General features: G+C 45.8%; 1 protein-coding gene across 6 annotated transcripts in view; it reads left to right on the top strand.

Annotated features, from left to right (window-relative positions):
• Positions 1-20,439, top strand: part of IFT80 (intraflagellar transport 80) — a 519,318-nt gene extending 498,879 nt beyond the window's left edge. For all 6 annotated transcript variants that reach the window (XM_063916161.1, XM_063916162.1, XM_063916160.1 and 3 more), the window contains 5 exons: positions 922-1,093; positions 6,823-6,912; positions 7,001-7,173; positions 15,814-15,937; positions 19,643-20,439. In XM_063916161.1, coding sequence (XP_063772231.1) covers positions 922-1,093; positions 6,823-6,912; positions 7,001-7,173; positions 15,814-15,937; positions 19,643-19,756 — 673 coding nt within the window. In that variant the 3' untranslated portion in view covers positions 19,757-20,439. The remainder of the gene's footprint in view (positions 1-921; positions 1,094-6,822; positions 6,913-7,000; positions 7,174-15,813; positions 15,938-19,642) is intronic.
• Positions 20,440-25,905: the final 5,466 nt, after the last annotated feature.

Here is a 25,905-nt window from a genome sequence, read left to right as displayed (position 1 = left end):
ATTGTGTAGTGACTTCCCACTGACGTACTTTGATTTCTTTACCACATGCTGTGTAGATTTGATCCACTGTATTCATCCATCATACGGCCTGAGGCTGTGCGTTTTATTGAACCAGAGCAGTTTAGCATTGGACAGTAAGCATTGTTGCACCCTATAGATACATCTATGATGTATTTAATGAGAAGCTAATGCTTTTTTTATGCTTCCTATTTTTTTATCCAGCATGTCCAATCCCCAGTGGTGACATAGCTGTGGTGCTACTTAGAGATATACTGTATCCATTATTATACTGCAGTAAATTCCAGACCATTAAATTTGTAATCCCAGTATACTGTATAATTTACTGCTAATATGTTATATAAATAAAAATAGGTTATAGTAAGTCGGTTAAAGCCTTATAAGTACACCTTTGCTGAAATCCTACACCGAGCCTGAAACATAGGTTATATTGCTCAACAACAGTGGGAGACGAAGTACCAGACAAGAACGTCCTGTCTCTATGCTTAATGACATGAAAATAAGTTGCTTGAGAGGCTATCTTGAATCTAATTGCTGTTTGCATCAGCTGAAGTTGTGCATACCTCTTTTAAATTGGGTCATGTGACCAGTGCGCAGCACCTTTGTACTGACACATGTGTCAGGCAGGCACAAGTAGAATTGTGTTATCACCCTTGATTGCATTTAATTAGTACATTTCTGTCTGCTAAATGCGTGTCATGTCTACTCTAGATTCGATTCAACTATCCAGCTAAAAGCAAAAATAATAATAAGACTCAAACTCTTGTTCAAGCAGAATGTGTACAAGGGAGCCTGCTAATTTTGATAAAAGAAAAGTGGCGATTTTAAGTGCTGCTTGCTTCCTCCTCTTTGCTTTCAGATATGCATACTGACCTTTTATGAAATCTGGTTTCTTTTTTCCAGCGAGTATAGTAAAAGTCCTCAGATTGTGAGTTTTGTTGGGAACACAGTGACAATCCGAAGAAGTGACGGCTCACTTGTCCACACTAATATCTCCCCGTATCCAGCAATTATTCATGACTATGTCAGTGCTTCAAAGTGGAACGAGGCTGTGAGGCTCTGTCGTTTTGTCAAGGTAACTTATTGTAACTTATTATAATCTGAATTTATTAAGCAATCTGAATTCATTGCCAATATTAGCATATATTTCAGTATTTTTATGCCTACATCATTCTGTAATGTTTATCAGGGGTATTAGCAGAATCTTTATGGAGCCAGGGAAGATATACTTCCATAAAAATCAATAGGAATAATTTCCAAATGTTAGGCATTGACAGTCATTTCTAAGGTTTACCGGTAAGTAGCATGTATCTATAAAGCGAAAAAGTAATGAAAGATAAATACTTGTGTACCACCATTATAACAGAATTGTGTCAGATACAGAATGATACAAAATGATAAATCAAATACGCATCTGTGACACAATATAAGCAATAATCCCACATAGGCACTTGTATAACTTATAGTACTGCATTTGTTCAATTAATATCACAGTGATTGTGTGTTCTTAACCATACACCAAAATGTGTTAAAAGTTTTTAAGACATGTATAATCACTGGGTGAAACTGACATAATGTAAGTTCAGTATAAATACAGTTTATTAGCCTTAATTGTATGATTATTCTTTTTGTGTTTTGTCTTATGTTACACTAGCCTGTTCATCTCTGTGACCTGTCACTCAGGTTAGCACCTCCTGTGGGCAGTTTTCATTCAGTGGACAGAGGTCTGCTCATATGGCAGTTTCACTGATGCCCCTGGCAGTCCGACTAGCACCAGGCTGTTGTGTTGGTTGGAACAATGGATTTGGCTTGTATGAACATCTGCACTGCAGCAACATATGCTGAAATACGGACAAAGCCTTCTGCAGCTTCTCTTTTCTCTTGAATTGGTCCATTGAGAGCAATGGGCTCTTTTTGTTGCAATTTAACAAATTTAAATGTGCAAACCCAGCATAAGGGCCAAGATGTATAAAACTTTGTTTGTAGTAAGAGTTGGCACCAGCTGCAGCAACAAGCTATTGTTTTACTACAACTGCTTTTTAGTGTATAGAAAGTTTCTTTTCTGTTTGGGGATTGCACTCGTGCAATTTGCATTTTTAGAGATATTTTAAATATTCAGTATCCAGGTGTTAATCATACCAGTTGTAGCTGTATCCAGTTTTCTACAAGATCTTCAAAAGTGTTTTCTGCATATTACAGTAAAAGAGGGTCTATCCTGCTGGTACCGAATGATTTAGATAGAACCTTTTAAGGGTAATATTATAATGTGTTTATATAGCATTGCAGGTGCTTAGTATATAAAACCGAAACACAGCAGTGCTTAAATATGGTAACATTATTCCAAATTTAATTGCATCATCCACCTATAAGATATGCAAAGGACATATACAGTACTTGGGTGTGCAATAAGTTCTAGATGCAAAAAAGTATCATATTTACAAACAAAGTGAACATTCAGTTTTTTCAAATTATTCGCCGGAGGAGTCTTTGCAATGTTGCATGTGCTCAAACCACTTGGTGAAGTAGCTGGACCAGTCTGAAGCAGGTATGTCTTCTACATGCTGGATAAAGGTCTCCACTGCAACTTACGGTGACTCAAAATGAATCCCATGCATCTTGCACTTGATTTGTGGGAACATGAAGAAGTCACAGGGGGCCGGGTTTGGACTGTATGGCAGATGACCAAGCTCCTAGATGCCGTTCATGGACCAGAAAATCCACCACTTGTGGGCAGATACATTGTCGCGGAGAAGGGCACCACAAGCGCGAGTTCTTGGACGGAGCCTGGAAATGGCTTAAAGCACTTGCATTGGTTTGTATACCAGTCCCCAGTGATGGTGCACTGCTGCAAAGGTGGTACAGTAGCTACTTGACCAGTTTTGGTCAGAAAAACGGCCACCATCTGCTTGGCCATGCTGCTCTCACGTCGTAACTTCTGGGGCAGCACACTTCCAACTGGGGTCCACTCTGTTTGACCTCTGGATCGAAACTGTGATCCAGGATTTATCTCCACTGATTATTTCCCAGATAGAGTTTGAGCAACCGCTATTGAACCTGGCTAGCATGCTGATCACCTGAGCCTCCTTCTGCTCTCAAGTCAGCGATGGGGCACCCAGCGTGCAGAAAGCTTGCTCAGGCCAAGCTTTTCGTGGCGTATCAAGCTGATGGATCCCAATGAGATGCAATTCTCCTTCTCCAACTGGCCCACGGTCACTCTGGCATCCACCTCTACTATGGCCTGCACAGCAGCAATGTTGTCCACGGTGATGAAAGACACAGGTCGGCCGCATCACTCCTCATCTTCCGGGGAGTCAAAAAAGCAAGGTTGAGGCTGCGCTAGAATGGATCAGTATAACAACAATCGTAACAATGTATCTGATAATATAATTCACAATTTATTATAAAAAAAAATTGTGATAGTAATATATTTACTTCAGATTAAAAGTTGAATACACTATAAAATAGCATGCGTATTAATATTATAAAATGTAATTCATACAATAGCAAAGATATTTGTTACCCAATCAGCCGGGAACTTGATAGGACTATATTATATGGGAGTCCGTTCCAAAGTATTCCCCTGTGTTTGTAAAGTCCAGTACGAACTGAGTCTCTGGAGGTAAGCAATGTCCAATTGGAATAGTTGTATTACCGTTAGAGGGTGGCGTGCTCTAGGATCTTTAGTGATGAGCTCCTCATGCAGTACGGTACAGATGCATTTCCTTGGTGCAACTTGCTGATATTGGGTCCTCCAAAAGCTGATGAATTGATCTGGATAAAGTCAGGGGATGGTCCGGTCCTCCTCTCCTATGTTCCCAGCGTGGATCTCTGTACAACTAACTCGTTTCGCTGCGTTCAACCAGCAACTTTTTCAAAGTTATATCTGGTTGGGACATGTGGGGTTTATATACCCCTTTAAATATGGTGGCTAATTATCACCTGATAGCATTTTTACATAGTAATTGAGCAAAATGCTTATAAACATAATTAGAGTATATGGAAGACAGACCTACTTCTCATAGAATGTATTTAATGTAAGTATAATTAAATTTCTATTCCAATTTATTAGTTTTAATATTATACAATGCTTAGCAACATAAGTAAACAGGAAATAGGTATATATAATTTACAGCCAATCATTGAGTTTGTTATGGCTGTCATAGTCATGGAGACGTATCTCAACTCTCTGTTATTGGTTAGGGACATATAAGGAGATAGTACAATATCCTGTGTCCATATGCCGCATCATCGGAGTCCCGACCACGTGACAGTTACCGCGTCGCGTGACCGGAGCTCCGGCGTCGCCCGCCCGTGTGTTTGAAATTATCTCCGGGCGGACCTGGCAGGGAGTCCTTCCGCCCTCACGAGCGGGTCCCGAATCATGTGACCACATCCAAATTAAAAGCACTCCCTGCCAGGTCCGCCCGGAGATAATTTCAAACACAAGGGCGGGCGCCGCCGAAGCTCCGGTCATGTGATGCAGTAACTGTCACGTGATTGGGACTCCATGATGCGGCATATGGACACAGGATATTGTACTATCTCCTTATATGTCCCTAACCAATAACAGAGAGTTGAGATACGTCTCCATGACTATGACAGCCATAACAATGACAGCCATAACAAACTCAATGATTGGCTGTAAATTATATATACCTATTTCCTGCTTACTTATGTTGCTAAGCAGTGTATAATATTAAAACTAATAAATTGGAATAGAAATCGAATTATACTTATATTAAATACATTCTATGAGAAGTAGGTCTGTCTTCCATATACTCTAATTATGTTTATAAGCATTTTGCTCAATTACTATGTAACAATGCTATCAGGTGATAATTAGCCACCATATTGAAAGGGGTATATAAACCCCACATGTCCCAACCAGATATACCTTTGAAAAAGCTGCTGGTTGAACGCAGCGAAACGCGTTAGTTGTACAGGGATCCACGCTGGGAACATAGGAGAGGAGGACCAGACCATCCCCTGACTTTATCCAGATCACTTCATCAGCTTTTGGAGGACCCAATATTAGCAAGTTGCATCAGCAAATGCATCTGTACCGTACTGCATGAGGAGCTCATCACTAAAGATCCTAGAGCACGCCACCCTATAGCGGTAATACAGCTATTCCAATTGGACATTGCTTACCTCCAGAGACTCAGTTCATACTGGACTTTACAAACACAAAGTTTGTAAAGTCCAGTACAAACACATACTTTGGAACGGACTCCCATATAATATAATCCTATCAAGTTCCCGGCTGATTGGGTAACAAATATCTTTGCTATTGTATGAATTACATTTTATAATATTAATACGCATGTTATTTTATGGTGTATTCAACTTTTAATCTGAAGTAAATATATTACTATCACAAATTTTTTTATAATAAATTGTGAATTATATTATCAGATACATTGTTATACTGATCCATTCTAGCGCAGCCTCAACCTTGCTTTTTTGTTTGTACTGTGAGAGTGACTTCCCTTTTTCAGAGGCTGCTGCTTGGCGGGGCATCCCATACCTAAAGCGCCCGAGCACCCTTGGGTAATCCATTTATCGTCCGGGGAGTGTCTCATGTGCTGAAATTCTGCAAACCACTCAAACACAATTGTTCGGGACGGTACTTTCTCACCAAAAGTCGGTCAAAACTCTCCTGCTGTTGAAGACTACTCTTGTAGTCGTAGAAGATAATGGCTCTCCAGTGGCCTCTGTTGAGCTCAACAACAAGTTTGTGAAGGAAGTGAACATGCTGACTTATGTACAGTTCTGTGCCTTGACAACCAGACAGTCAGATTGTGTCTACTCTACCCAGGGGCATCTCTAGAGAGGAGGGGACCCGTGTGCAGACTCCGTGTGTGGGCCTCCTCCTCTCCCGTAGCTGTCACGCACGGTCAGCGATGGACTCCGGAAAGGTAAGTATAGGAGAAATGGGTGCAGTGTGTGCGGTGTGGGCCCCCCTGGACTCAGGAGCCCGTGTGCACCGCACACACTGCACCCATTATAGAAACGCCAATGACTATACCTGTACACTGCACATCAGGAAACTTATTTCACACCTCTGGTACAGTACTTCTATTGTATTTGTAATATTGCATAGATATTATCACATTATCTGTAGATGCTAATAATGACATCCTGAGAAGAGTAGCTATAGTATAAAATTGACCGCAATAAATACACAAACACACACACACACACACACACACACACACACCCACACACACACACACACACACACACACACACACACACACATTTATCTATGCTTAGTTTTTATATCTCAACCCAATTAGTCCTTTACTCCTTCCATTCCTACCATGTCCTTTCCGTGTTTTTTTACCACTGTAGTTCCTTGGACCTGCTCACCATTAAAGAGATTGTTCTTATATCTTTATTTTGCACTCCCCTTCCATAGAAAACTTGATGTTGTATTATTGTGTATTTGTTAAAACGATTTAGTGGATCTTGCACCTACCCACTATAAATGTTGATTGGTTTCTTTTCATAGCCGGGAGAGGTACTGACTGCTACTCGTGCTTCCAGCTTTTCCAGGCCCTGTGCAGTATGCATCATGCCATGGGCTGCAGCAAGTGACATTTAAGGCTGTTATCCTCATAAATTATATCGTTTGGAACACTTTGTTCCCCCTCTGTGCAAAGCAAAGAATGGCATAAAAAATAAGCTAAATTAAATAGTTTGTAATATGCTTTAACTATTTTTGTGTAACATTTCCTAAATAACCTTGTGTAAATATTATGATAATTGTTACAAATCTGCTACATGATTCAATACACACAGGAGCAGTCAACATGGGCTTGTCTGGCGGCAATGGCTATTGCAAACAAGGAGATGACAACAGCCGAGATTGCATATGCAGCAATTGGGGAAGTAAGGAGTCATTAATTATTCCTTTAAGCACTAGCACTATTTTGATGTATATTTGTGTTTTCTGCAGCATCTTTTATTTTTCTTGCAGATTGACAAAGTTCAGTACATAAATTCAATTAAAGATTTGCCATCAAAAGATTCCAGATTGGCTCACATCCAGCTGTTTAGTGGGAACTTTCAAGAAGCTGAGGCCATTATCCTGCAGGCTGGCCTGGTTTACCAAGCCATACAGCTCAACATTGACTCCTACAACTGGGAGAGGTAATACTCTCTGGGACTGCAGCATAACATGGGTCATGTTTCAGGCATGAAATAAAGGTTACCAGGGAAAAACAATTTACTAGGAACAGAGATTCTCCTTGATTGGAATTTCTTTTCTATACTTTGTAGGTAAACATTTGTGCTGAAAGGCTTTTTCCAAGTAGTGCTTCTCCCACTCATGGTCAATTGTAATGCTATTTATATTCATGCTACCTTCATTGGCTTCACATAGCCAGTGCCATGCAACCATACTGTCCATGTTTCAGGGGGTGGTCTTCAGGTTGCCGACTGTCGGGATCCCGGCGCACAGTATACCGGCGCCGGAATCCCGACAGCCGGCATACCGACAGTTTTTCTCCCTCGTGGGGGTCCACGACCCCCCTGGAGGGAGAATAAATAGCGTGGCGAGCGCAGCGAGCCCGCAAGGGGCTCATTTGTGCTCGCCACGCTGTTGGTATGCCGGCGGTCTGGCTCCCGACACCGGTATGCTTGTCGCCGGGAGACCGGCCGCCGGCATACCATACCACACCCGTTTCAGGAATTGTAGCTGCCACAGGAGCATGAGATTGGTCACCTTGACTGAAGAGTGGTGCACATAGGTGTCGGAACGGGGGGGGGCAAGGGGGCAGCTAGCCCCCCACCAAACATGATCCAGGCGCTGGTGCGGGGGAGCGCTTCCATCCGCATCCCCGAAAGCGGCTATAACTTTAAAAGCAATGTGCTGCCGCAGGCAGGGTGCGGGGCCCCTTCTGTACTGCCCGGCTGTCTCTTCACTGGTGATGTATTACTGGGAGGAGGCGTGGCTGTGGTCCCGGAATGCGACGCCTCCTCCCAGTAATGCATCACCAAAGAAGAGACAGCCGGCCAGTACAGAAGGGGCACTGCACCCTGCCTGCGGCAGCACACTACTTTAAAAGCCGCCCACGGGGATACAGAGGTAAGCGCTCCCCCGTACTGATAAAGGGGGGGGGGGGAGTTTGAAGGAGAGGAGACCGGCACCACGGGAGGGGGAGGAGGGGGGTTGAAGGAGAGGCGCAAAAATGAAATTCAAACTTGCCCCCCCCCCCCCCCCCCCCCCCCTGCGTGAAATCATTCTGGCGCCCCTGGTGGTGCATGAAATAACACCTACACAGAATTACAGTATATGTTCCCCACTGTATTATTATTTAATTTATGTCCAACTTTCTTACTGCTAATGCCTTAAAAGCATATTATTCACATCACCACGTGATTTCCAATAGCTAGTAGCAGCTATTATACCCGTGTATAAACATATTATAATTTTAATTGGAAGTTAATTATTATTAGTATTTTTATATATATTTACTACAAAGAAACTCCTACTCATTTTAACATTTTTATTGTGCAATTCATTATATTCATGAGTTTACCGCTTTCTCATGCTCTGACATCAATTTCCTTTATCTATACTCCACATCTGTCATACCAGTGGCTTGAATTAATTTGACAACCAACTATTAGCTGATACTTGTTGACACAAATTTTTATCACATTGTATATACATTTGCCGTATGTAAAAACAGGCACCACACATGTTATTTGTTAAGTTTTAATTTGTATTTTTGCAGTTTTCTTTTGGGAAACCGCATATATTAAAAATGTTTCTAATATGCTTTTCACGCAGAGATTTTGGACCCGGGAATTTTGCAGGGCAAGCTGGCTTAACTGAGTCCCGTCTCTGTGTGAAAGGGTCCACCAACGCCAGAATTGCCAGGACTTCAACCCTGGTTGCTACTCCCGGGTACAACCCTGCAGTGTGAAAGATGTAACCCGAGTGTTCAGACCTGGGTTATCTGATTGGCTCACTGAGCTCCCCGGTACTCTGGCTAGTCCTGGCCTTTTGCACTCTTCTCCCAGCATACTTTTTCCCCAGAGGTGATGGGATGCTGTGGAGCCCTGCTCTATGGCGACAGACACTGAGATCCCAGCAGCAGCTCCTTCCGACCCGACAGCGATCACACTTTGCTCTCCCTACTTATCCTAGGTGCTTCTCAGGTAGCAGCAGAGAAGTCGCATACTGACATCATGGGATGGAGCTTCCAGCTGTCACAGAGCAGCCAGGCGCACTCCGATTGGTCTCTTACAGTACGGGCCCTGCCAATAGGAGTCTTCGCGGTGGGCAGAAATAGGAAGTAGACACTTCAGGGTAGACAAGGGTGCAGACACAAGTTCTGTGTAAAAGGGGTCAACCAAGAATAACCCGGGACCAAAGTGCTGTATGAAAGGGGGGTAGGAGCTATGAGCTGGGTACGACTCATGTTCAAAAACCCAGGAAAAACCAGGGTCCAAGCCCCAGGTTCTACATCATGTATCAAGTGGACTTTGGCACAGACTCATTTATTGTTACTTTTTTTTATATATATATATATATATATATATATATAATGTTGCTGCCATCTGCAAAGTTTGTATATGTTATTTCTCTGACGTCCTAGTGGATGCTGGGAACTCCGTAAGGACCATGGGGAATAGACGGGCTCCGCAGGAGACTGGGCACTCTAAAAGAAAGATTAGGTACTATCTGGTGTGCACTGGCTCCTCCCTCTATGCCCCTCCTCCAGACCTCAGTTAGAATCTGTGCCCGGCCAGAGCTGGGCGCTCCTAGTGGGCTCTCCTGAGCTTGCTAGAAAAGAAAGTATTTGTTAGGTTTTTTATTTTCAGTGAGATCTGCTGGCAACAGACTCACTGCTACGTGGGACTGAGGGGAGAGAAGCAAACCTACCTGCTTGCAGCTAGCTTGTGCTTCTTAGGCTACTGGACACCATTAGCTCCAGAGGGTTCGAACACAGGGCCTGACCTCGATCGTCCGTTCCCGGAGCCGCGCCGCCGTCCCCCTTGTAGAGCCTGAAGACAGAAGAGAAGCGATGAAATCGGCGGCAGAAGACTCCTGTCTTCATTAAGGTAGCGCACAGCACCGCAGCTGTGCGCCATTGCTCCGACAGCACACCACACACTCCGGTCACTGTAGGGTGCAGGGCGCTGGGGGGGGGCGCCCTGGGCAGCAATTATAATACCTTTTGGCACTTAAAATACACATAATACAGTCTGAAAACTGTATATGTGTAAAAAACCCCGCCATTAAGTTACATAAAACGGGGGACAGAAGCCCGCCGCTGAGGGGGCGGGGCCTTCTTCCTCAGCACACCAGCGCCATTTTCCCTTCACAGCTCCGCTGGAAGCAGCTCCCCAGGCTCTCCCCTGCAGTATCCTGATACAAGAAGGGTAAAAAAGAGAGGGGGGGGCACATAAATTTAGGCGCAAATAAGATATTTAAGCAGCTATTGGGTAAATCACTTTTTATAGTGTAAATCCCTGTGTTATATAGCGCTGTGGTGTGTGCTGGCATACTCTCTCTCTGTCTCCCCAAAGGACTTTGTGGGGTCCTGTCCTCAGTCTGAGCATTCCCTGTGTGTGTGCGGTGTGTCGGTACGGCTGTGTCGACATGTTTGATGAGGAGGGTTACGTGGAGGTGGAGCAGGGGCAGATAAGTGTGGTGTCGCCCCCGACGGGGCCGACACCTGATTGGATGGATATGTGGAAGGTCTTAACCGACAGTGTCAACTCCTTACATAAAAGGTTCGATGACGCAGCAGCCTTGGGACAGCCGGGGTCTCAGCCCGCGCCTGCCCAGGCGACTCAGAAGCCGTCAGGGGCCCTTAAACGCCCGCTAGCTCAGATAGTAGACACAGATGTCGACACGGAGTCTGACTCCAGTGTAGATGAGGATGAGACAAATGTACAGTCTACAAAAGCCATCCGATGCATGATTACTGCAATAAAAGATGTATTGCACATTTCTGATATTAACCCGGTTACCACCAAGAGGGGTATTATGTTTGGGGAGAAAAAGCAGCCAGTGACTTTTCCCCCATCTGATGAATTAAATGATTTGTGTGAAGAAGCGTGGAGTTCCCCTGATAAGATACTAGTGATTTCTATGAGGTTACTGATGGCGTACCCTTTCCCGCCAACGGATAGGTTACGTTGGGAAACATCCCCTAGGGTGGACAAGGCGCTGACACGCTTATCTAAAAGGGTGGCACTGCCGTCTCAGGATACGGCTGCCCTAAAGGAGCCTGCGGATAGAAAGCAGGAAGCTATCCTGAAGTCTGTGTATACACACTCTGGTACTCTACTGAGACCTGCTATTGCTTCAGCCTGGATGTGTAGTGCTGCAGCAGCATGGACTGATACCCTGTCAGACAACATTGATTCCCTCGACAGGGATACTGTTTTGCTAACCATCGAACATATAAAAGACGTCGTCTTATATATGCGGGATGCCCAGAGGGACATTTGTCTGCTGGCATCTAGAATTAATGCAATGTCCATTTCTGCCAGGAGAGTATTATGGACTCGGCAGTGGACAGGTGATGCTGATTCTAAAAAACACATGGAGGCAAGGGTAGAGGAAAGAAGCTGCACCAGGCAGCCAGTTCCCAGGAACAAAAATCCTCCCCTGCTTCCACTAAGTCCACCGCATGACTTTGGGGCTCCACAGGCGGAGCCAGGTGCGGTGGGGGGCGCGTCTCCGAAACTTCAGCAACCAGTGGGTTCGCTCACAAGTGGATCTCTGGGCTGTACAATTGTATCTCAGGGATACAAGCTGGAGTTCGAGGCGACTCCCCCTCGCCGTTACCTCAAATCAGCCTTGCCAGCTGCTCCCAGGGAAAGGGAGGTAGTACTGGCGGCAATTCACAAGCTGTACCTCCAGCAGGTGATAATCAAGGTCCCCCTCCTTCAACAGGGCAGGGGTTACTATTCCACAATGTTTGTGGTACCGAAACCGGACGGTTCGGTGAGACCCATTCTGAATTTAAAATCCTTGAACACTTATATAAAGAAGTTCAAGTTCAAAATGGAATCGCTCAAGGCGGTTATTGCAAGCCTGGAAGAGGGGGATTTTATGGTGTCGCTGGACATCAAGGATGCTTACTTGCATGTCCCCATTTACCCACCTCACCAGGAATACCTCAGGTTTGTGGTACAGGACTGTCATTACCAATTCCAGACGTTGCCGTTTGGTCTCTCCACGGCACCGAGAATATTTACCAAGGTAATGGCCGAAATGATGATACTCCTTCGGAAGAAGGGAGTTATAATTATCCCGTACTTGGACGATCTCCTCATAAAGGCGAGGTCCAGAGAGCAGTTGTTGGTCAGCGTAGCACTCTCTCAGGAAGTGTTGCAACAGCACGGCTGGATTCTGAATATCCCAAAGTCGCAGCTGATTCCTGCAACGCGTCTGCTTTTCCTGGGCATGATTCTGGACACAGAACAGAAGAAGGTGTTTCTCCCGGTGGAGAAGGCCCAGGAATTGTCATCTCTGGTCAGGGACCTCTTGAAACCAAAACAGGTGTCGGTGCATCACTGCACGCGAGTCCTGGGAAAGATGGTGTCTTCTTACGAAGCAATTCCATTCGGCAGGTTCCATGCAAGGATCTTTCAGTGGGATCTGTTGGACAAATGGTCCGGATCGCATCTTCAGATGCATCGGTTGGTCACCCTGCCCCCAAGGGCCAGGGTGTCTCTGCTGTGGTGGCTGCAGAGTGCTCATCTTCTCGAGGGCTGCAGGTTCGGCATACAGGACTGGGTCCTGGTGACCACGGATGCAAGCCTCCGAGGATGGGGGGCAGTCACTCAGGGAAGAAACTTCCAAGGACAGTGGTCAAGTCTGAAGACTTCACTACACATAAATATACTGGAACTAAGGGCCATTTACAACGCCCTGAGTCAAGCAGAGCCCCTGCTTCAAAACCACCCAGTACTGATTCAATCAGACAACATCACGGCGGTCGCCCATGTAAACCGCCAGGGCGGCACGAGAAGCAGGATGGCAATGGCAGAAGCCACAAGGATTCTTCGATGGGCGGAGAATCACGTGCTAGCACTGTCAGCAGTGTTCATTCCGGGAGTGGACAACTGGGAAGCAGACTTCCTCAGCAGGCACGACCTCCACCCGGGAGAGTGGGGACTTCATCAAGAAGTCTTCACACAGATTGTAAATCGCTGGGAACTGCCACGGGTGGACATGATGGCGTCCCGCCTCAACAAAAAGCTAAAAAAATATTGCGCCAGGTCAAGGGACCCTCAGGCGATAGCTGTGGACGCACTAGTGACACCGTGGGTGTACCAGTCGGTTTATGTGTTCCCTCCTCTTCCTCTCATACCCAAGGTACTGAGGACAGTAAGAAAGAGAGGAGTAAGAACTATACTCATCGTTCCGGATTGGCCAAGAAGAACTTGGTACCCAGAACTACAAGAAATGATCTCAGAGGACCCATGGCCTCTGCCTCTCAGACAGGACCTGTTACAGCAGGGGCCCTGTCTGTACCAAGACTTACCGCGGCTGCATTTGACGGCATGGCGGTTGAACGCCGGATCCTAACGGAAAAGGGCATTCCAGATGAAGTGATTCCTACGCTGATAAAAGCTAGGAAGGATGTGACAGCAAAGCATTATCACCGCATATGGCGGAAATATGTCGCTTGGTGTGAGGCCAGGAAGGCCCCAACAGAGGAATTCCAGCTGGGTCGATTTCTGCACTTCCTACAGTCAGGGATGACTATGGGCCTAAAATTGGGGTCCATAAAGGTCCAGATTTCGGCCCTATCTATTTTCTTTCAAAAAGAACTGGCTTCACTGCCTGAAGTTCAGACGTTTGTAAAGGGAGTGCTGCATATTCAGCCCCCTTTTGTGCCTCCAGTGGCACCTTGGGATCTTAACGTTGTGTTGGATTTCCTGAAATCACACTGGTTTGAGCCACTTAGGACCGTGGAGCTAAAGTATCTCACGTGGAAGGTGGTCATGCTGTTGGCCTTAGCTTCAGCTAGGCGTGTGTCAGAATTGGCGGCTTTGTCATGTAAAAGCCCGTATCTGATCTTCCATATGGACAGGGCAGAATTGAGGACTCGTCCCCAATTTCTCCCAAAGGTGGTATCAGCGTTTCATTTGAACCAACCTATTGTGGTGCCTGCGGCTACTCGGGACTTGGAGGATTCCAAGTTGCTGGACGTAGTCCGGGCTTTGAAAATTTATGTTTCCAGGACGGCTGGAGTCAGGAAAACTGACTCGCTATTTATCCTGCATGCACCCAACAAGCTGGGTGCTCCTGCTTCAAAGCAAACTATTGCTCGCTGGATCTGTTGCACGATTCAGCTGGCACATTCTGCGGCTGGACTGCCGCATCCTAAATCAGTGAAAACCCATTCCACAAGGAAGGTGGGCTCTTCTTGGGCGGCTGCCCGAGGGGTCTCGGCTTTACAGCTTTGCCGAGCTGCTACTTGGTCGGGTTCAAACACATTTGCTAAATTCTACAAGTTTGATACCCTGGCTGAGGAGGACCTTGAGTTTGCTCATTCGGTGCTGCAGAGTCATCCGCACTCTCCCGCCCGTTTGGGAGCTTTGGTATAATCCCCATGGTCCTTACGGAGTTCCCAGCATCCACTAGGACGTCAGAGAAAATAAGAATTTACTCACCGGTAATTCTATTTCTCGTAGTCCGTAGTGGATGCTGGGCGCCCGTCCCAAGTGCGGACTCTCTGCAATACATGTATAGAGTTATTGCTTCACTAAAGGGTTATTGTTATGAGCCATCCGTAAAAGGAGGCTCAGTTGTTGTTCATACTGTTAACTGGGTATGGTTATCACAAGTTGTACAGTGTGATTGGTGTGGCTGGTATGAGTCTTACCCTGGATTCTAAATCCTTTCCTTGTTGTGTCAGCTCTTCCGGGCACAGTTTCCCTAACTGAGGTCTGGAGGAGGGGCATAGAGGGAGGAGCAAGTGCACACCAGATAGTACCTAATCTTTCTTTTAGAGTGCCCAGTCTCCTGCGGAGCCCGTCTATTCCCCATGGTCCTTACGGAGTTCCCAGCATCCACTACGGACTACGAGAAATAGAATTACCGGTGAGTAAATTCTTATTTTTTCAACCATAACCATGCTGTACTGTTCGGGTCTATTTGACCCACAATGAAATTAGTTTCGGTGTCAGTTTGTTATTTATGTAATTATGATTTGCATCTTTTATGACTTTCATTTTTTGGCAAATAGTTGTTATGATCAAAAAAAAAAATTTTCTTTTTATTATTTTTTTCAAGTTATGAGTAGTTAGTACTAATGTACTGTTCAGGTCAATATGACCCATTGTGATTATTATACTAGTGAGTGACCATAATTGTTTAGAAACACATTACTTCAGCAATAAAAAATATGAATGAGTGTCAGTTCATTGGTTTACATTTGGATTACGTTATCTTTTCACGTTTTTACACACATTGGGGATGACATTGTAAATTAAACCGTCACTACAACTCCATATGGTCTTTCAAAAAAATTAACAAATAAAATGGGAACTTGATCCTACATCCTGCTCGATATCCTTTGTTTGAATCCTCAATATCCCTTGTTTTGAATATTAATGAAAAGCGTAATTTTATGATACGGGTCATATTGACCCGAACAGTACATGAGTATTGTAGACCCGAGCAGAGCAGCAGGGTTAGGTAGCAATATTTACACAATTGGGGAATATGAATGAAAAAGTAATTTTACTTTTTTTTTTTTAGCATTCAGACATTATATAGTCTAAAATGTTACTATTATGTATTTTATTTAGGGCCCTGGAGTTAGCAGTTAAACACAAGACACATGTGGATACGGTCTTGGCTTATCGGCAAAAGTATTTGGAAGACTTCAATAAAAAAGAAACGAACAAGAGATTTCTGCAGTATGCAGAAGGCGTAAGTTGTCGTGTTCTAGGGTTTGTGGGATATCCTTACTGTCAGAAAGGGAAACTCCTCTGCAAAATGAGATCTCCTTCAAATGAACACAGTATTTCTGTCGCTACACATACATTTGCATCGGATGAACCATAATACAGATCTAGGGACAACACCTACATTTGTATAAGTTGCTCTTGTTTTATTTGTAAAAGCGGTATAAGGAAAGGCCAGCTTTATATAACTATAAAGTTTTAATTAGTTAATCCTAATGCATTGTACTGTAGCAAAGTAGTGTGAAAGCAGTGGTTGTCAGCTGTGCATTATGTTCTAGACAGAACCACTCTCCATATGGCTAATGTGGGGATCTGTGCGGCTTTGCCAGCTGTTTTTCAGTCCGCAACCGCCAGCATTAGTATTGGCACTCACACCAGCATAGGGTAAGGTGCAAGATATCCGTATGAAAGACAGATCTGGCAAAGGTCCTTCCTACTCAGAATGGGGCAGAGATATGCATAAATCCGCTTCTGAGTGTTGTATGCTAAAACTCGTTGTCTGAGTCCGTGAAAAGAGATCCATACAACTCAGACCCTTTTCCTTTTTTTCTGTCATCTCTCCAACATTCCCTTGATTTTTTTATTTATTTTCTTTTTTAACAAGAGACAAACAGGGATTTCTAATAGTTTTTTGGATAAATGGTTTGTGCTCTGCAATAATGAATGCATACAGTATGTACATTATTTCAGAGGATCTGTTGCATACAATCAAGTAGACCAATCTTTTCATTTTTCTCACGAAGATTAAAAAAAAAAACAGTTTTATTTGTGGATAGATTTTATGCATGTGCAGCTATAAACTCGGACATTTTTTCCATAACGAATGCATAAAGAATTGTGTGGCTTCCTTTATAGTGGCTAATTAATATGAGTCCCTAAAACTGCTTTGTCCAGCTCACTGTGATAACCTTACTGTTTCCACCTTGTGCTCGTTTGTTCCAGCGTTTCTCAATTTATGTCTGCTCCTTTCTTAAGTGTATTAAGTAACATAGTTATCACTTCTTTATGAGCAAGATATCATCGTTCCCACTGATCATGTCACATTCTGATAGTCTCCCTGTGCCCTTCAGAGTACTATAATTGTATCCGTCACTTCTAGTATTTGTACTGCACTAATCTTATATCTTTATAAAGTCTCATTTCCACTCCAGAATCCTGCTCCCAGCATTGGGAAGGTTATCTCTTTGATGTATGTTTAGTTTACTGTGCTGACTGCAATAAAGATCTGCTAACTATTGACTTTCCTGAAATACTCCTTAATGTTCCCCCCCCCACACTCTGCTACAGCCAGGACTCTTCCGGTCTCTAAATCTGTTACTTTAGTGCCATTTTATAGGAAGAAACAGAAATACCAACCAGTGTACTAAGGTACTTCACTTAGTAGGGCATATTCAATTGGCAGTAAGCTTTTTGCTGTAAAATTACCGCAGACCTTGCATCCAATTTTTCTTTACCGCAGTTATGTGTGCTCACAATACCCATTTAATGCAATTGAATAAAATTTTGCTGGATTTTTAACGCTTAAAAACCCTTGGAGGGTGGTGCAGGGTGAATGGTAGTGTAGGAGAGCAGTGTGTGCAGAGATGGTGTTGAGGGGTAGTCTAGGAGAGCAGTGTGTATGAAAAGGTGTGCAGGGTGAGGGGTAGTGTAGGAGAGCAGTGTGTGTAGAGATGGTGTTGAGGGGTAGTGTAGGAGAGCAGTGTGTATGAAAAGGGGTGCAGGGTGAGGGGTAGTGTAGGAGAGCAGTGTGTATGAAAAGGTGTGCAGGGTGAGGGGTAGTGTAGGAGAGCAGTGTATTCAGGAAGGGTGCAGAGTGACATCTAATGGTTTGTAGTGTGTGTTGGGAGGGGGTGAGAGTGACAGGTAACGGATTGCAGTTTGTGCGGGGAGGGGGTGCAGGGTAGTGTAGGAAAGCAGTGTGTGCAGAGAGGGGGTGCAGGGTGAGGGGTAGTGTAGGAGAGCAGTGTATGCGGGGAGGGGGTGCAGGGTAGTGTAGTAGAGTAGTGTGTGCAGGGAGGGGGTGAGGTTGAGGGGTAGTGTAGAAGAGCAGTGTGTGCAGGGTGAAGAGTAGTGTGTGCAGGGAGGAGGTGCAGGGTGAGGGGTAGTGTAGGAGAACAGTGTGCGGGGAGGGGGGGGTGCAGGGTGAGGGGTAGTGTAGGAGAACAGTGTGTGCAGGGAGGGGGTGCAGGGTTGAGGGGTAGTGTAGGAGAACAGTGTGTGCGGGGAGGGGGGGTGCAGGGTGAGGGGTAGTGTAGGAGAACAGTGTGTGTGGGGAGGAGTTGCAGGGTGAGGGGTAGTGTAGGAGAACAGTGTGTGTGGGGAGGAGTTGCAGGGTGAGGGGTAGTGTAGGAGAATAGTGTGTGTGGGGAGGAGTTGCAGGGTGAGGGGTAGTGTAGGAGAACAGTGTGTGTGGGGAGGAGTTGCAGGGTGAGGGGTAGTGTAGGAGAACAGTGTGCGGGAGGAGGTGCAGGGTGAGGGGTAGTGTAGGAGAACAGTGTGTGTGGGGAGGAGTTGCAGGGTGAGGGGTAGTATAGGAGAACAGTGTGTGTGGGGAGGAGTTTCAGGGTGAGGGGTAGTGTAGGAGAACAGTGTGTGTGGGGAGGAGGTGCAGGGTGAGGGGTAGTGTAGGAGAACAGTGTGTGTAGGGAGGAGTTTCAGGGTGAGGGGTAGTGTAGGAGAACAGTGTGTGCGGGGAGGAGGTGCAGGGTGAGGGGTAGTGTAGGAGAACAGTGTGTGTGGGGAGGAGTTGCAGGGTGAGGGGTAGTATAGGAGAACAGTGTGTGTGGGGAGGAGTTTCAGGGTGAGGGGTAGTGTAGGAGAACAGTGTGTGCGGGGAGGAGGTGCAGGGTGAGGGGTAGTGTAGGAGAACAGTGTGTGTGGGGAGGAGTTGATGGGTGAGGGGTAGTGTAGGAGAACAGTGTGTGTGGGGAGGAGTTGCAGGGTGAGGGGTAGTGTAGGAGAACAGTGTGTGCGGGGAGGAGTTGCAGGGTGAGGGGTAGTGTAGGAGAACAGTGTGTGCGGGGAGGAGTTACAGGGTGAGGGGTAGTGTAGGAGAACAGTGTGTGCGGGGAGGAGTTGCAGGGTGAGGGGTAGTGTAGGAGAACAGTGTGTGCGGGGAGGAGGTGCAGGGTGAGGGGTAGTGTAGGAGAGCACTGTGTATGCGGATGAGGTGCAGGATGACGGGTAGTACTTGTGCCCACATTGATGCTGGTATAAATGGAAGAGGAGGAGTCAGGGAAGCCCTGTTGGAAGGAAAAGAGGTGACTTCAGCATGTCATGGAGGAAGAGGATGACAGTGCTGCCACAAGTAATTATTGGACTAATTAAACTAATTGGAAAATCCTAAATAATAAATCATAAGTTTGTATAAAAGACAATTCTCATCTTTTCCATTTAGGCAGATTTTTTCATCATATGAATTTACCAAATCCTAAAAATCGGCATTGTTTTGTATTTTGGTTAATGGAGAAGTCTCACAGACGGGTTGGGTATGGGTGACCGACGCTTGGGATCTCGCCGGTCACCGACTGTCTGGATCTTGAGGGGGCGAGATGTAGGCGTAGGTTCTCCTGACCGACGGTCACATAACTACATCCCTCACAGACGTCTCGATTGTTTGCCCCAGCTCTCAGTAACTGGTTGTAATTTATTTTCTGTTTACATACTGTAGGTTGAAGTTGACTGGGACAAAATCAGAGCCAAAATTGAGTTGGAACTTGTGAAGGAGAGAGAGAGCGCCTTCACTGGCCCTACCACCAGGAGCAGCATTTCTGTGCAACGCTGAAAGAAGCATTTCGATTTCTTTTTAAAATGAGCATAATGTATGAACAGTGGCTTTTCCTATCAATAAAGTATATAAATGTATTTAATAATAGGACATATGGGGGTCATTCCGAGTTGTTCGCTCGCTAGCAGGTTTTAGCAGCATTGCACACGCTAGGCCGCCGCCCTCTGGGAGTGTATCTTAGCTTAGCAGAATTGCGAATAGAAATTTCTTAGCAGTTTCTGAGTAGCTCGAGACTTACTCCTACACTGCGATCAGCTCAGCCCGTTTCGTTCCTGGTTTGACGTCACAAACACGCCCTGCGTTCGGCCAGCCACTCCCCCGTTTCTCCAGACACTCCAGCGTTTTAATCTGGCATGCCTGCGTTTTTCCGCACACTCCCAGAAAACGGTCAGTTTCCGCCCAGAAACACCCACTTCCTGTCAATCACACTCCGATCACTTCAACGATGGAAATTCTTTGTTCGGACGTGAGTAAATCTACTAAGTTTTGTGCTAAAATACTTAGCGCATGCGCACTGCGTACCATGCACATGCGCATTTTCGCCTTAATCGCTCCGTTGCGAAAATCGGCAACGAGCGAACAACTCGGAATGACCCCCATTGTTCACAAATGTGCAACCAAATAAATTTTTGTCATTTTTGTACAGTTTTGAAAATGAAAGTAAATATTTAGTTACCATTTGTTAGTGTGCCCTTTTCCTGTGTGCGAAGCCCAAAGCTATTAAGTCATTGAGTGATACATCAAACTTTTGATGTTATAATCTTTCTGTACTTAAATATATGGTTGTATCTGGAACCACGAGTCAAAAGTCCTCTCCAAATTAGTACTCTTCAATAGAGAGGGATTCCATTAATAGCATGTACATTTGTAACGCTTTTTGATCATTTGCAGTCTTATAATGGAAACAGCCATTTAGTATCTCTAGGAGCTGGTTATTTTGGTAAGACGCTGACCAATTTCACGAAACAAACTGTATTTCTGTGAATATTTTTTTTTTTTTTTCTACAAGAAATTGATTATTTTACTGTCAGTTGCTCTTACCCAAATGATAGAAAAAAAACCTCTAAACATTCAGCTTCAGTAGCAGATTCAGCTATATCACAAAATCTGCTACTGAAAAAATCTCGTCCTGGGGGCCACCCAATACAGGGCAAGGCCGCCCAGCATGAGAAGCACCACCCATCGCTGCGAACGCAATTCAGGCATCGCGACCATCGGGCTTACCAGTAGTAGACGCACCGGCACCATGTTTTCCCCCACAGAGGCTGCATGTGAAGTCACGCGGATGCCCCTAAAACGATCCGGACATGCCTGTGTAGCCCGGACCACTCCACCCTAATGCTTCATTACCGCCCCCACGATGCTCGCCATTGTCAATCACAGTGCAATCGCATCATGATGGGATGCGATAAGCGCACTGAGATGCACACGCAATGCAAACGCTGCGCATGCGCAGATGGCCGACAATCGTTCAATCTGTGTATACGCAACTTTGCGTTTGATGCTGAATGAGGGCTTATATCTGGAAAGTGAATAGATAGACAGAGTAAATCTAAGAAATGGTGAGTCTGTACTGAAGGGTAGGCAATTTTTTCATTATACTTTAGTATTCACAATCACTTTTTACTCTGTGCTGTATACGTTTTATCAAATTGCATTGATTTGTACTTATGGGTACATGATGCCTATAGTGTAGAACAGGATGTGCTTAATTTTCCGGGTGTGCCGTGACTGATGTTGGCTGGTAGAGTGCAGGACGATCGTCCTACAACATGTCCAGTCATGCCGTGCTGTGCCTAACCTGGCTTGTGTTCCACAAAATATCCAAACTGGGTTTGCCTGATGTTGGCTGTAGGGTGTGCAGGAAAATCTTCCCACAACATGTCCAGGTGTGCATTGATCGATGCTGGCTGGTAGCGTGTGATGGAACATCTTTCTACAACATTCCCTGGTGTGCCTTCCCCGATGCTGGCTTGTAGGGTGTGCACATAGGCGTACAAAGCACATTTTATTAGGGTGTACACTGCCAGAGGGGCATGTCTAGCACCGCCTTTTGGGTTTGTCTAGTACTGCCTATTGGGCGTGTCTAGCACTATTTTACAATTAGTGTAAGTGGGTGAGCATAAGAATTTCCCTTCAATTCAATTTACAATGTTATTAATAAAGATATTAAAAAGCACTGGTCCAAGTACAGATCCCTGGAGTACTCCACTGGTGACATTTTCCTCCTGTGAATGTACTCCATTAACTACAACTCTTTTTTTTCTATCCTGCAACCAAGATTTTATCCATTCAGCCATCTTAGTATATAATTCCCCACTGACTCTTAGCTTCCCCCTCACTCTGGGGTAAATTTACTAAGATTCGTAATTTCCGAAAAAAGGTCAAAGTTCAATCACGAATGACATCGACAGTGTAAAACTGCAACTTTTTGAATTGATTACGATGGATTTACTAAGCTGTCGTATTCGGGTTTTTCTTTTCTTCCGATGTCGATGTCATTCGTTTTTTTTTACCTATTTTTACGGCAGTGATTAGCAAAACACTGCCGTTTTTTTTTACAATCAATCTCGGCCGGATCTGTGTGATCCGTGCTGGGGTTCTTATTTTTTTTGTTTTTAATTAAACACTGTAAAATAATTAAAAAAAATGCGTGGGGTCCCCCCTCCTAAGCATAACCAGCCTCGGGCTCTTTGAGCCGATCATGGTTGCAGAAATATGGGAAAAAAAATGACAGGGGTTCCCCCATATTTAAGCAACCAGCATCGGGCTCTGCGCCTGGTCCTGGTCCCAAAAATACGGGGGACAAAAAGAGTAGGGGTCCCCCGTATTTTTAAAACCAGCACCGGGCTCCACTAGCTGGACAGATAATGCCACAGCCGGGGGTCACTTTTATACAGCGCCCTGCGGCCGTGGCATCAAAAATCCAACTAGTCACCCCTGGCCGGGGTACCCTGGGGGAGTGGGGACCCCTTCAATCAAGGGGTCCCCCCCCCCCAGCCACCCAAGGGCCAGGGGTGAAGCCCGAGGCTGTTCCCCCCCATCCAATGGGCTGCGGATGGGGAGGCTGATAGCCTTTGTTGTAAAAGAAAAGATATTGGCCCTCATTCCGAGTTGATCGGTCGCAAGGCGATTTTAGCAGAGTTACACACGCTAAGCCGCCGCCTACTGGGAGTGAATCTTAGCTTCTTAAAATTGCGACCGATGTATTCGCAATATTGCGATTACTAACTACTTAGCAGTTTCAGAGTAGCTCCAGACTTACTCTGCCTGTGCGATCATTTCAGTGCTTGTCGTTCCTGGTTGACGTCACAAACACACCCAGCGTTCGCCCAGGCACTCCCACCGTTTCCCCGGCCACTCCTGCGTTTTTTCCGGAAACGGTAGCGTTTTCAGCCACACGCCCCTGAAACGCCGTGTTTCCGCCCAGTAACACCCATTTCCTGTCAATCACATTACGATCGCCGGAGCGAAGAAAAAGCCGTGAGTAAAAATACTTTCTTCATAGTAAAGTTACTTGGCGCAGTCGCAGTGCGAACATTGCGCATGCGTACTAAGCGGATTTTCACTGCGATGCGATGAAAAATACCGAGCGAACAACTCGGAATGAGGGCCATTGTTTTTAGTAGCAGTACTACAAGGCCCAGCAAGCCTCCCCCGCATGCTGGTACTTGGAGAACCACAAGTACCAGCATGCGACGGAAAAACGGGCCCGCTGGTACCTGTAGTACTACTACTAAAAAAATACCCAAAAAAAGACAAGACACACACACCGTGAAAGTAAAGATTTATTACATACATCCACACAAACATACATACATACTTACCTTATGTTCACACGCAGGTCGGTCCTCTTCTCCAGTAGAATCCAAGGGGTACCTGTTGAAGAAATTATACTCACGAGATCCAGGGGTCCAGGCTCCTCGGGAAATCCAGGGGTAATCCACGTACTTGCATAAAATAAGAAAACGGAAAGCCGAGCCACGAACTGAAAGGGGCCCCATGTGTTCACATGGGACTCCTTTCCACGAATGCCAGAAAGCCACTCTGACTTCTGTCTAAGTGGGTTTCTTCAGCCAATCAGGGAGTGCCACGTTGTAGCACTCTCCTGATCGGCTGTGTGCTCTTGTCCTCACTGACAGGCAGCACACGGCAGTGTTACAATGTAGCGCCTATGCGCTACATTGTAACCAATGATGGGAACTTTCTGCCCTGCGGTTGACCTAAAGTGACGTCACCGCTGAGCAGAAAGTTCCCATCATTGGTTACAATGTAGCGCATAGGCGCTACATTGTAACACTGCCGTGTGCTGCCTGTCAGTGAAGACAGGAGCACACAGCTGATCAGGAGAGTGCTACAACGTGGCGCTCCCTGATTGGCTGAAGAAACCCACTTAGCCAGAAGGCAAAGTGGGTTTCTTGCATTCGGGGGAAAGGTGACCCATGTGCAAACATGGGTCCCCTTTCAGTTCGTGGTCGGGACACCGTTTTTTTATTTTTGGCAAGTACGTGGATTAACCCTGGATTTGCCGAGGAGCCTGGACCCCTGGATCTCGTGAGTATAATTTATTCAACAGGTACCCTTGGATTCTACTGGACAAGAGGACCGACCTGCGTGGGGCCATAGGTAAGTATGTATGTATGTGTGTATGTAAGTAATAAAATTATACTTTCACGGTGTGTGTGTCTTGTCTTTTTTTGGGTATTTTTTTAGTGGTAGTACTACAGGTACCAGCGGGCCCGTTTTTCCGCCGCATGCTGGTACTTGTGGTTCTCCAAGTACCAGCATGCGGGGGAGGCTTGCTGGGACTTGTAGTACTGCTACTAAAAACAATATCTTTTCTTTTACAACAAAGGCTATCAGCCCTCCCATCCGCAGCCCATTGGATGGGGGGGGACAGCCTCGGGCTTCACCCCTGGCCCTTGGGTGGCTGGGGGGGGGGGACCCCTTGATTGAAGGGGTCCCCACTCCCCCAGGGTACCCCGGCCAGGGGTGACTAGTTGGATTTTTGATGCCACGGCCGCAGGGCGCTGTATAAAAGTGACCCCCGGCTGTGGCATTATCTGTCCAGCTAGTGGAGCCCGGTGCTGGTTTTAAAAATACGGGGGACCCCTACTCTTTTTGTCCCCCATATTTTTGGGACCTGGACCAGGCGCAGAGCCCGATGCTGGTTGCTTAAATATAGGGGAACCCCTGTCATTTTTCCCCCCATATTTCTGCAACCAGGATCGGCTCAAAGAGCCCGAGGCTGGTTATGCTTAGGAGGGGGGACCCCACGCAATTTTTTTAGCAAAAATAAGCACTTTCACACCCCTTCCCACTGATATACATGCACGGATCTCATGGATCCCTGCATGCATCTCAAATCACGGATAAAAAAAGCAGGTCTGGTTTTTTTTAGGACTTTTTTACGAGTTGTAATTTTTCACGGCAGTGTTTTGTGTTTTTTTGCTTTGCACTTCTTAGTAAATGACCGAGATTCATACTTAAACAGCCGCGTTTTGACCGATGGTGTATTCATTCGTAATTTTTTACCTGAACTAGCAAAAAATTACGAATGCCCTCATCACTGCCGTGATTAGTGTTTAGTAAATGACCGAGATTTACCGAGATGACACTTTGATGAAAAAACGGCATCTCGGTCAAAATCGGGAGCTTAGTAAATATACCCCTCTGTGTCCCTCAGCTTTCACTTGTCTCTGTCTCTCTCAATGTCCTCCTCCTTTGTCTTTCAGCCTCTCTTAGCCCCTCCTCTGTCTTTCAGCCTCCCCCAGCCACCCCCTCTGTGTCAGCCTCCCGCTCTGTGTCTCCCAGCCTCCCCAAATGTGTCTTTCAGCCCCCCCCCCCCCACTGTCTTTCAGCCTTTCCCTCTCTCTCAACCTTCCCTCTGTGTTTCTCTGCCTCCTCCTCTTTGTCAGCCTCCTTCACTGTGTCTTCCAGCCTCCCCCACTGTGTCAGCATTTCCCTGTGTCTTTCAGCCGCTATCAGTCTTCCCTCTATGCCTCTCAGCCTCCCCTGTGTCTTCCAGCTTCTCACAGCCTCCCCTCCTGTGTCAGTCTCCCCCTCTTTGTCTCTCAGCCCCCTCCCCCGTCTGCCTCCCTCACTTTGTCTTTCAAACTCCCATTCTCTCTCAGCCTCCCCTTGTT

Source organism: Pseudophryne corroboree, chromosome 4 (assembly GCF_028390025.1).
Source record: "Pseudophryne corroboree isolate aPseCor3 chromosome 4, aPseCor3.hap2, whole genome shotgun sequence".
NCBI classification, from domain to species: Eukaryota; Metazoa; Chordata; class Amphibia; order Anura; family Myobatrachidae; genus Pseudophryne; species Pseudophryne corroboree.
The sequence above is the reverse complement of the archived record's forward strand: the minus strand, read 5'-3'. Positions and strand labels throughout refer to the sequence as shown.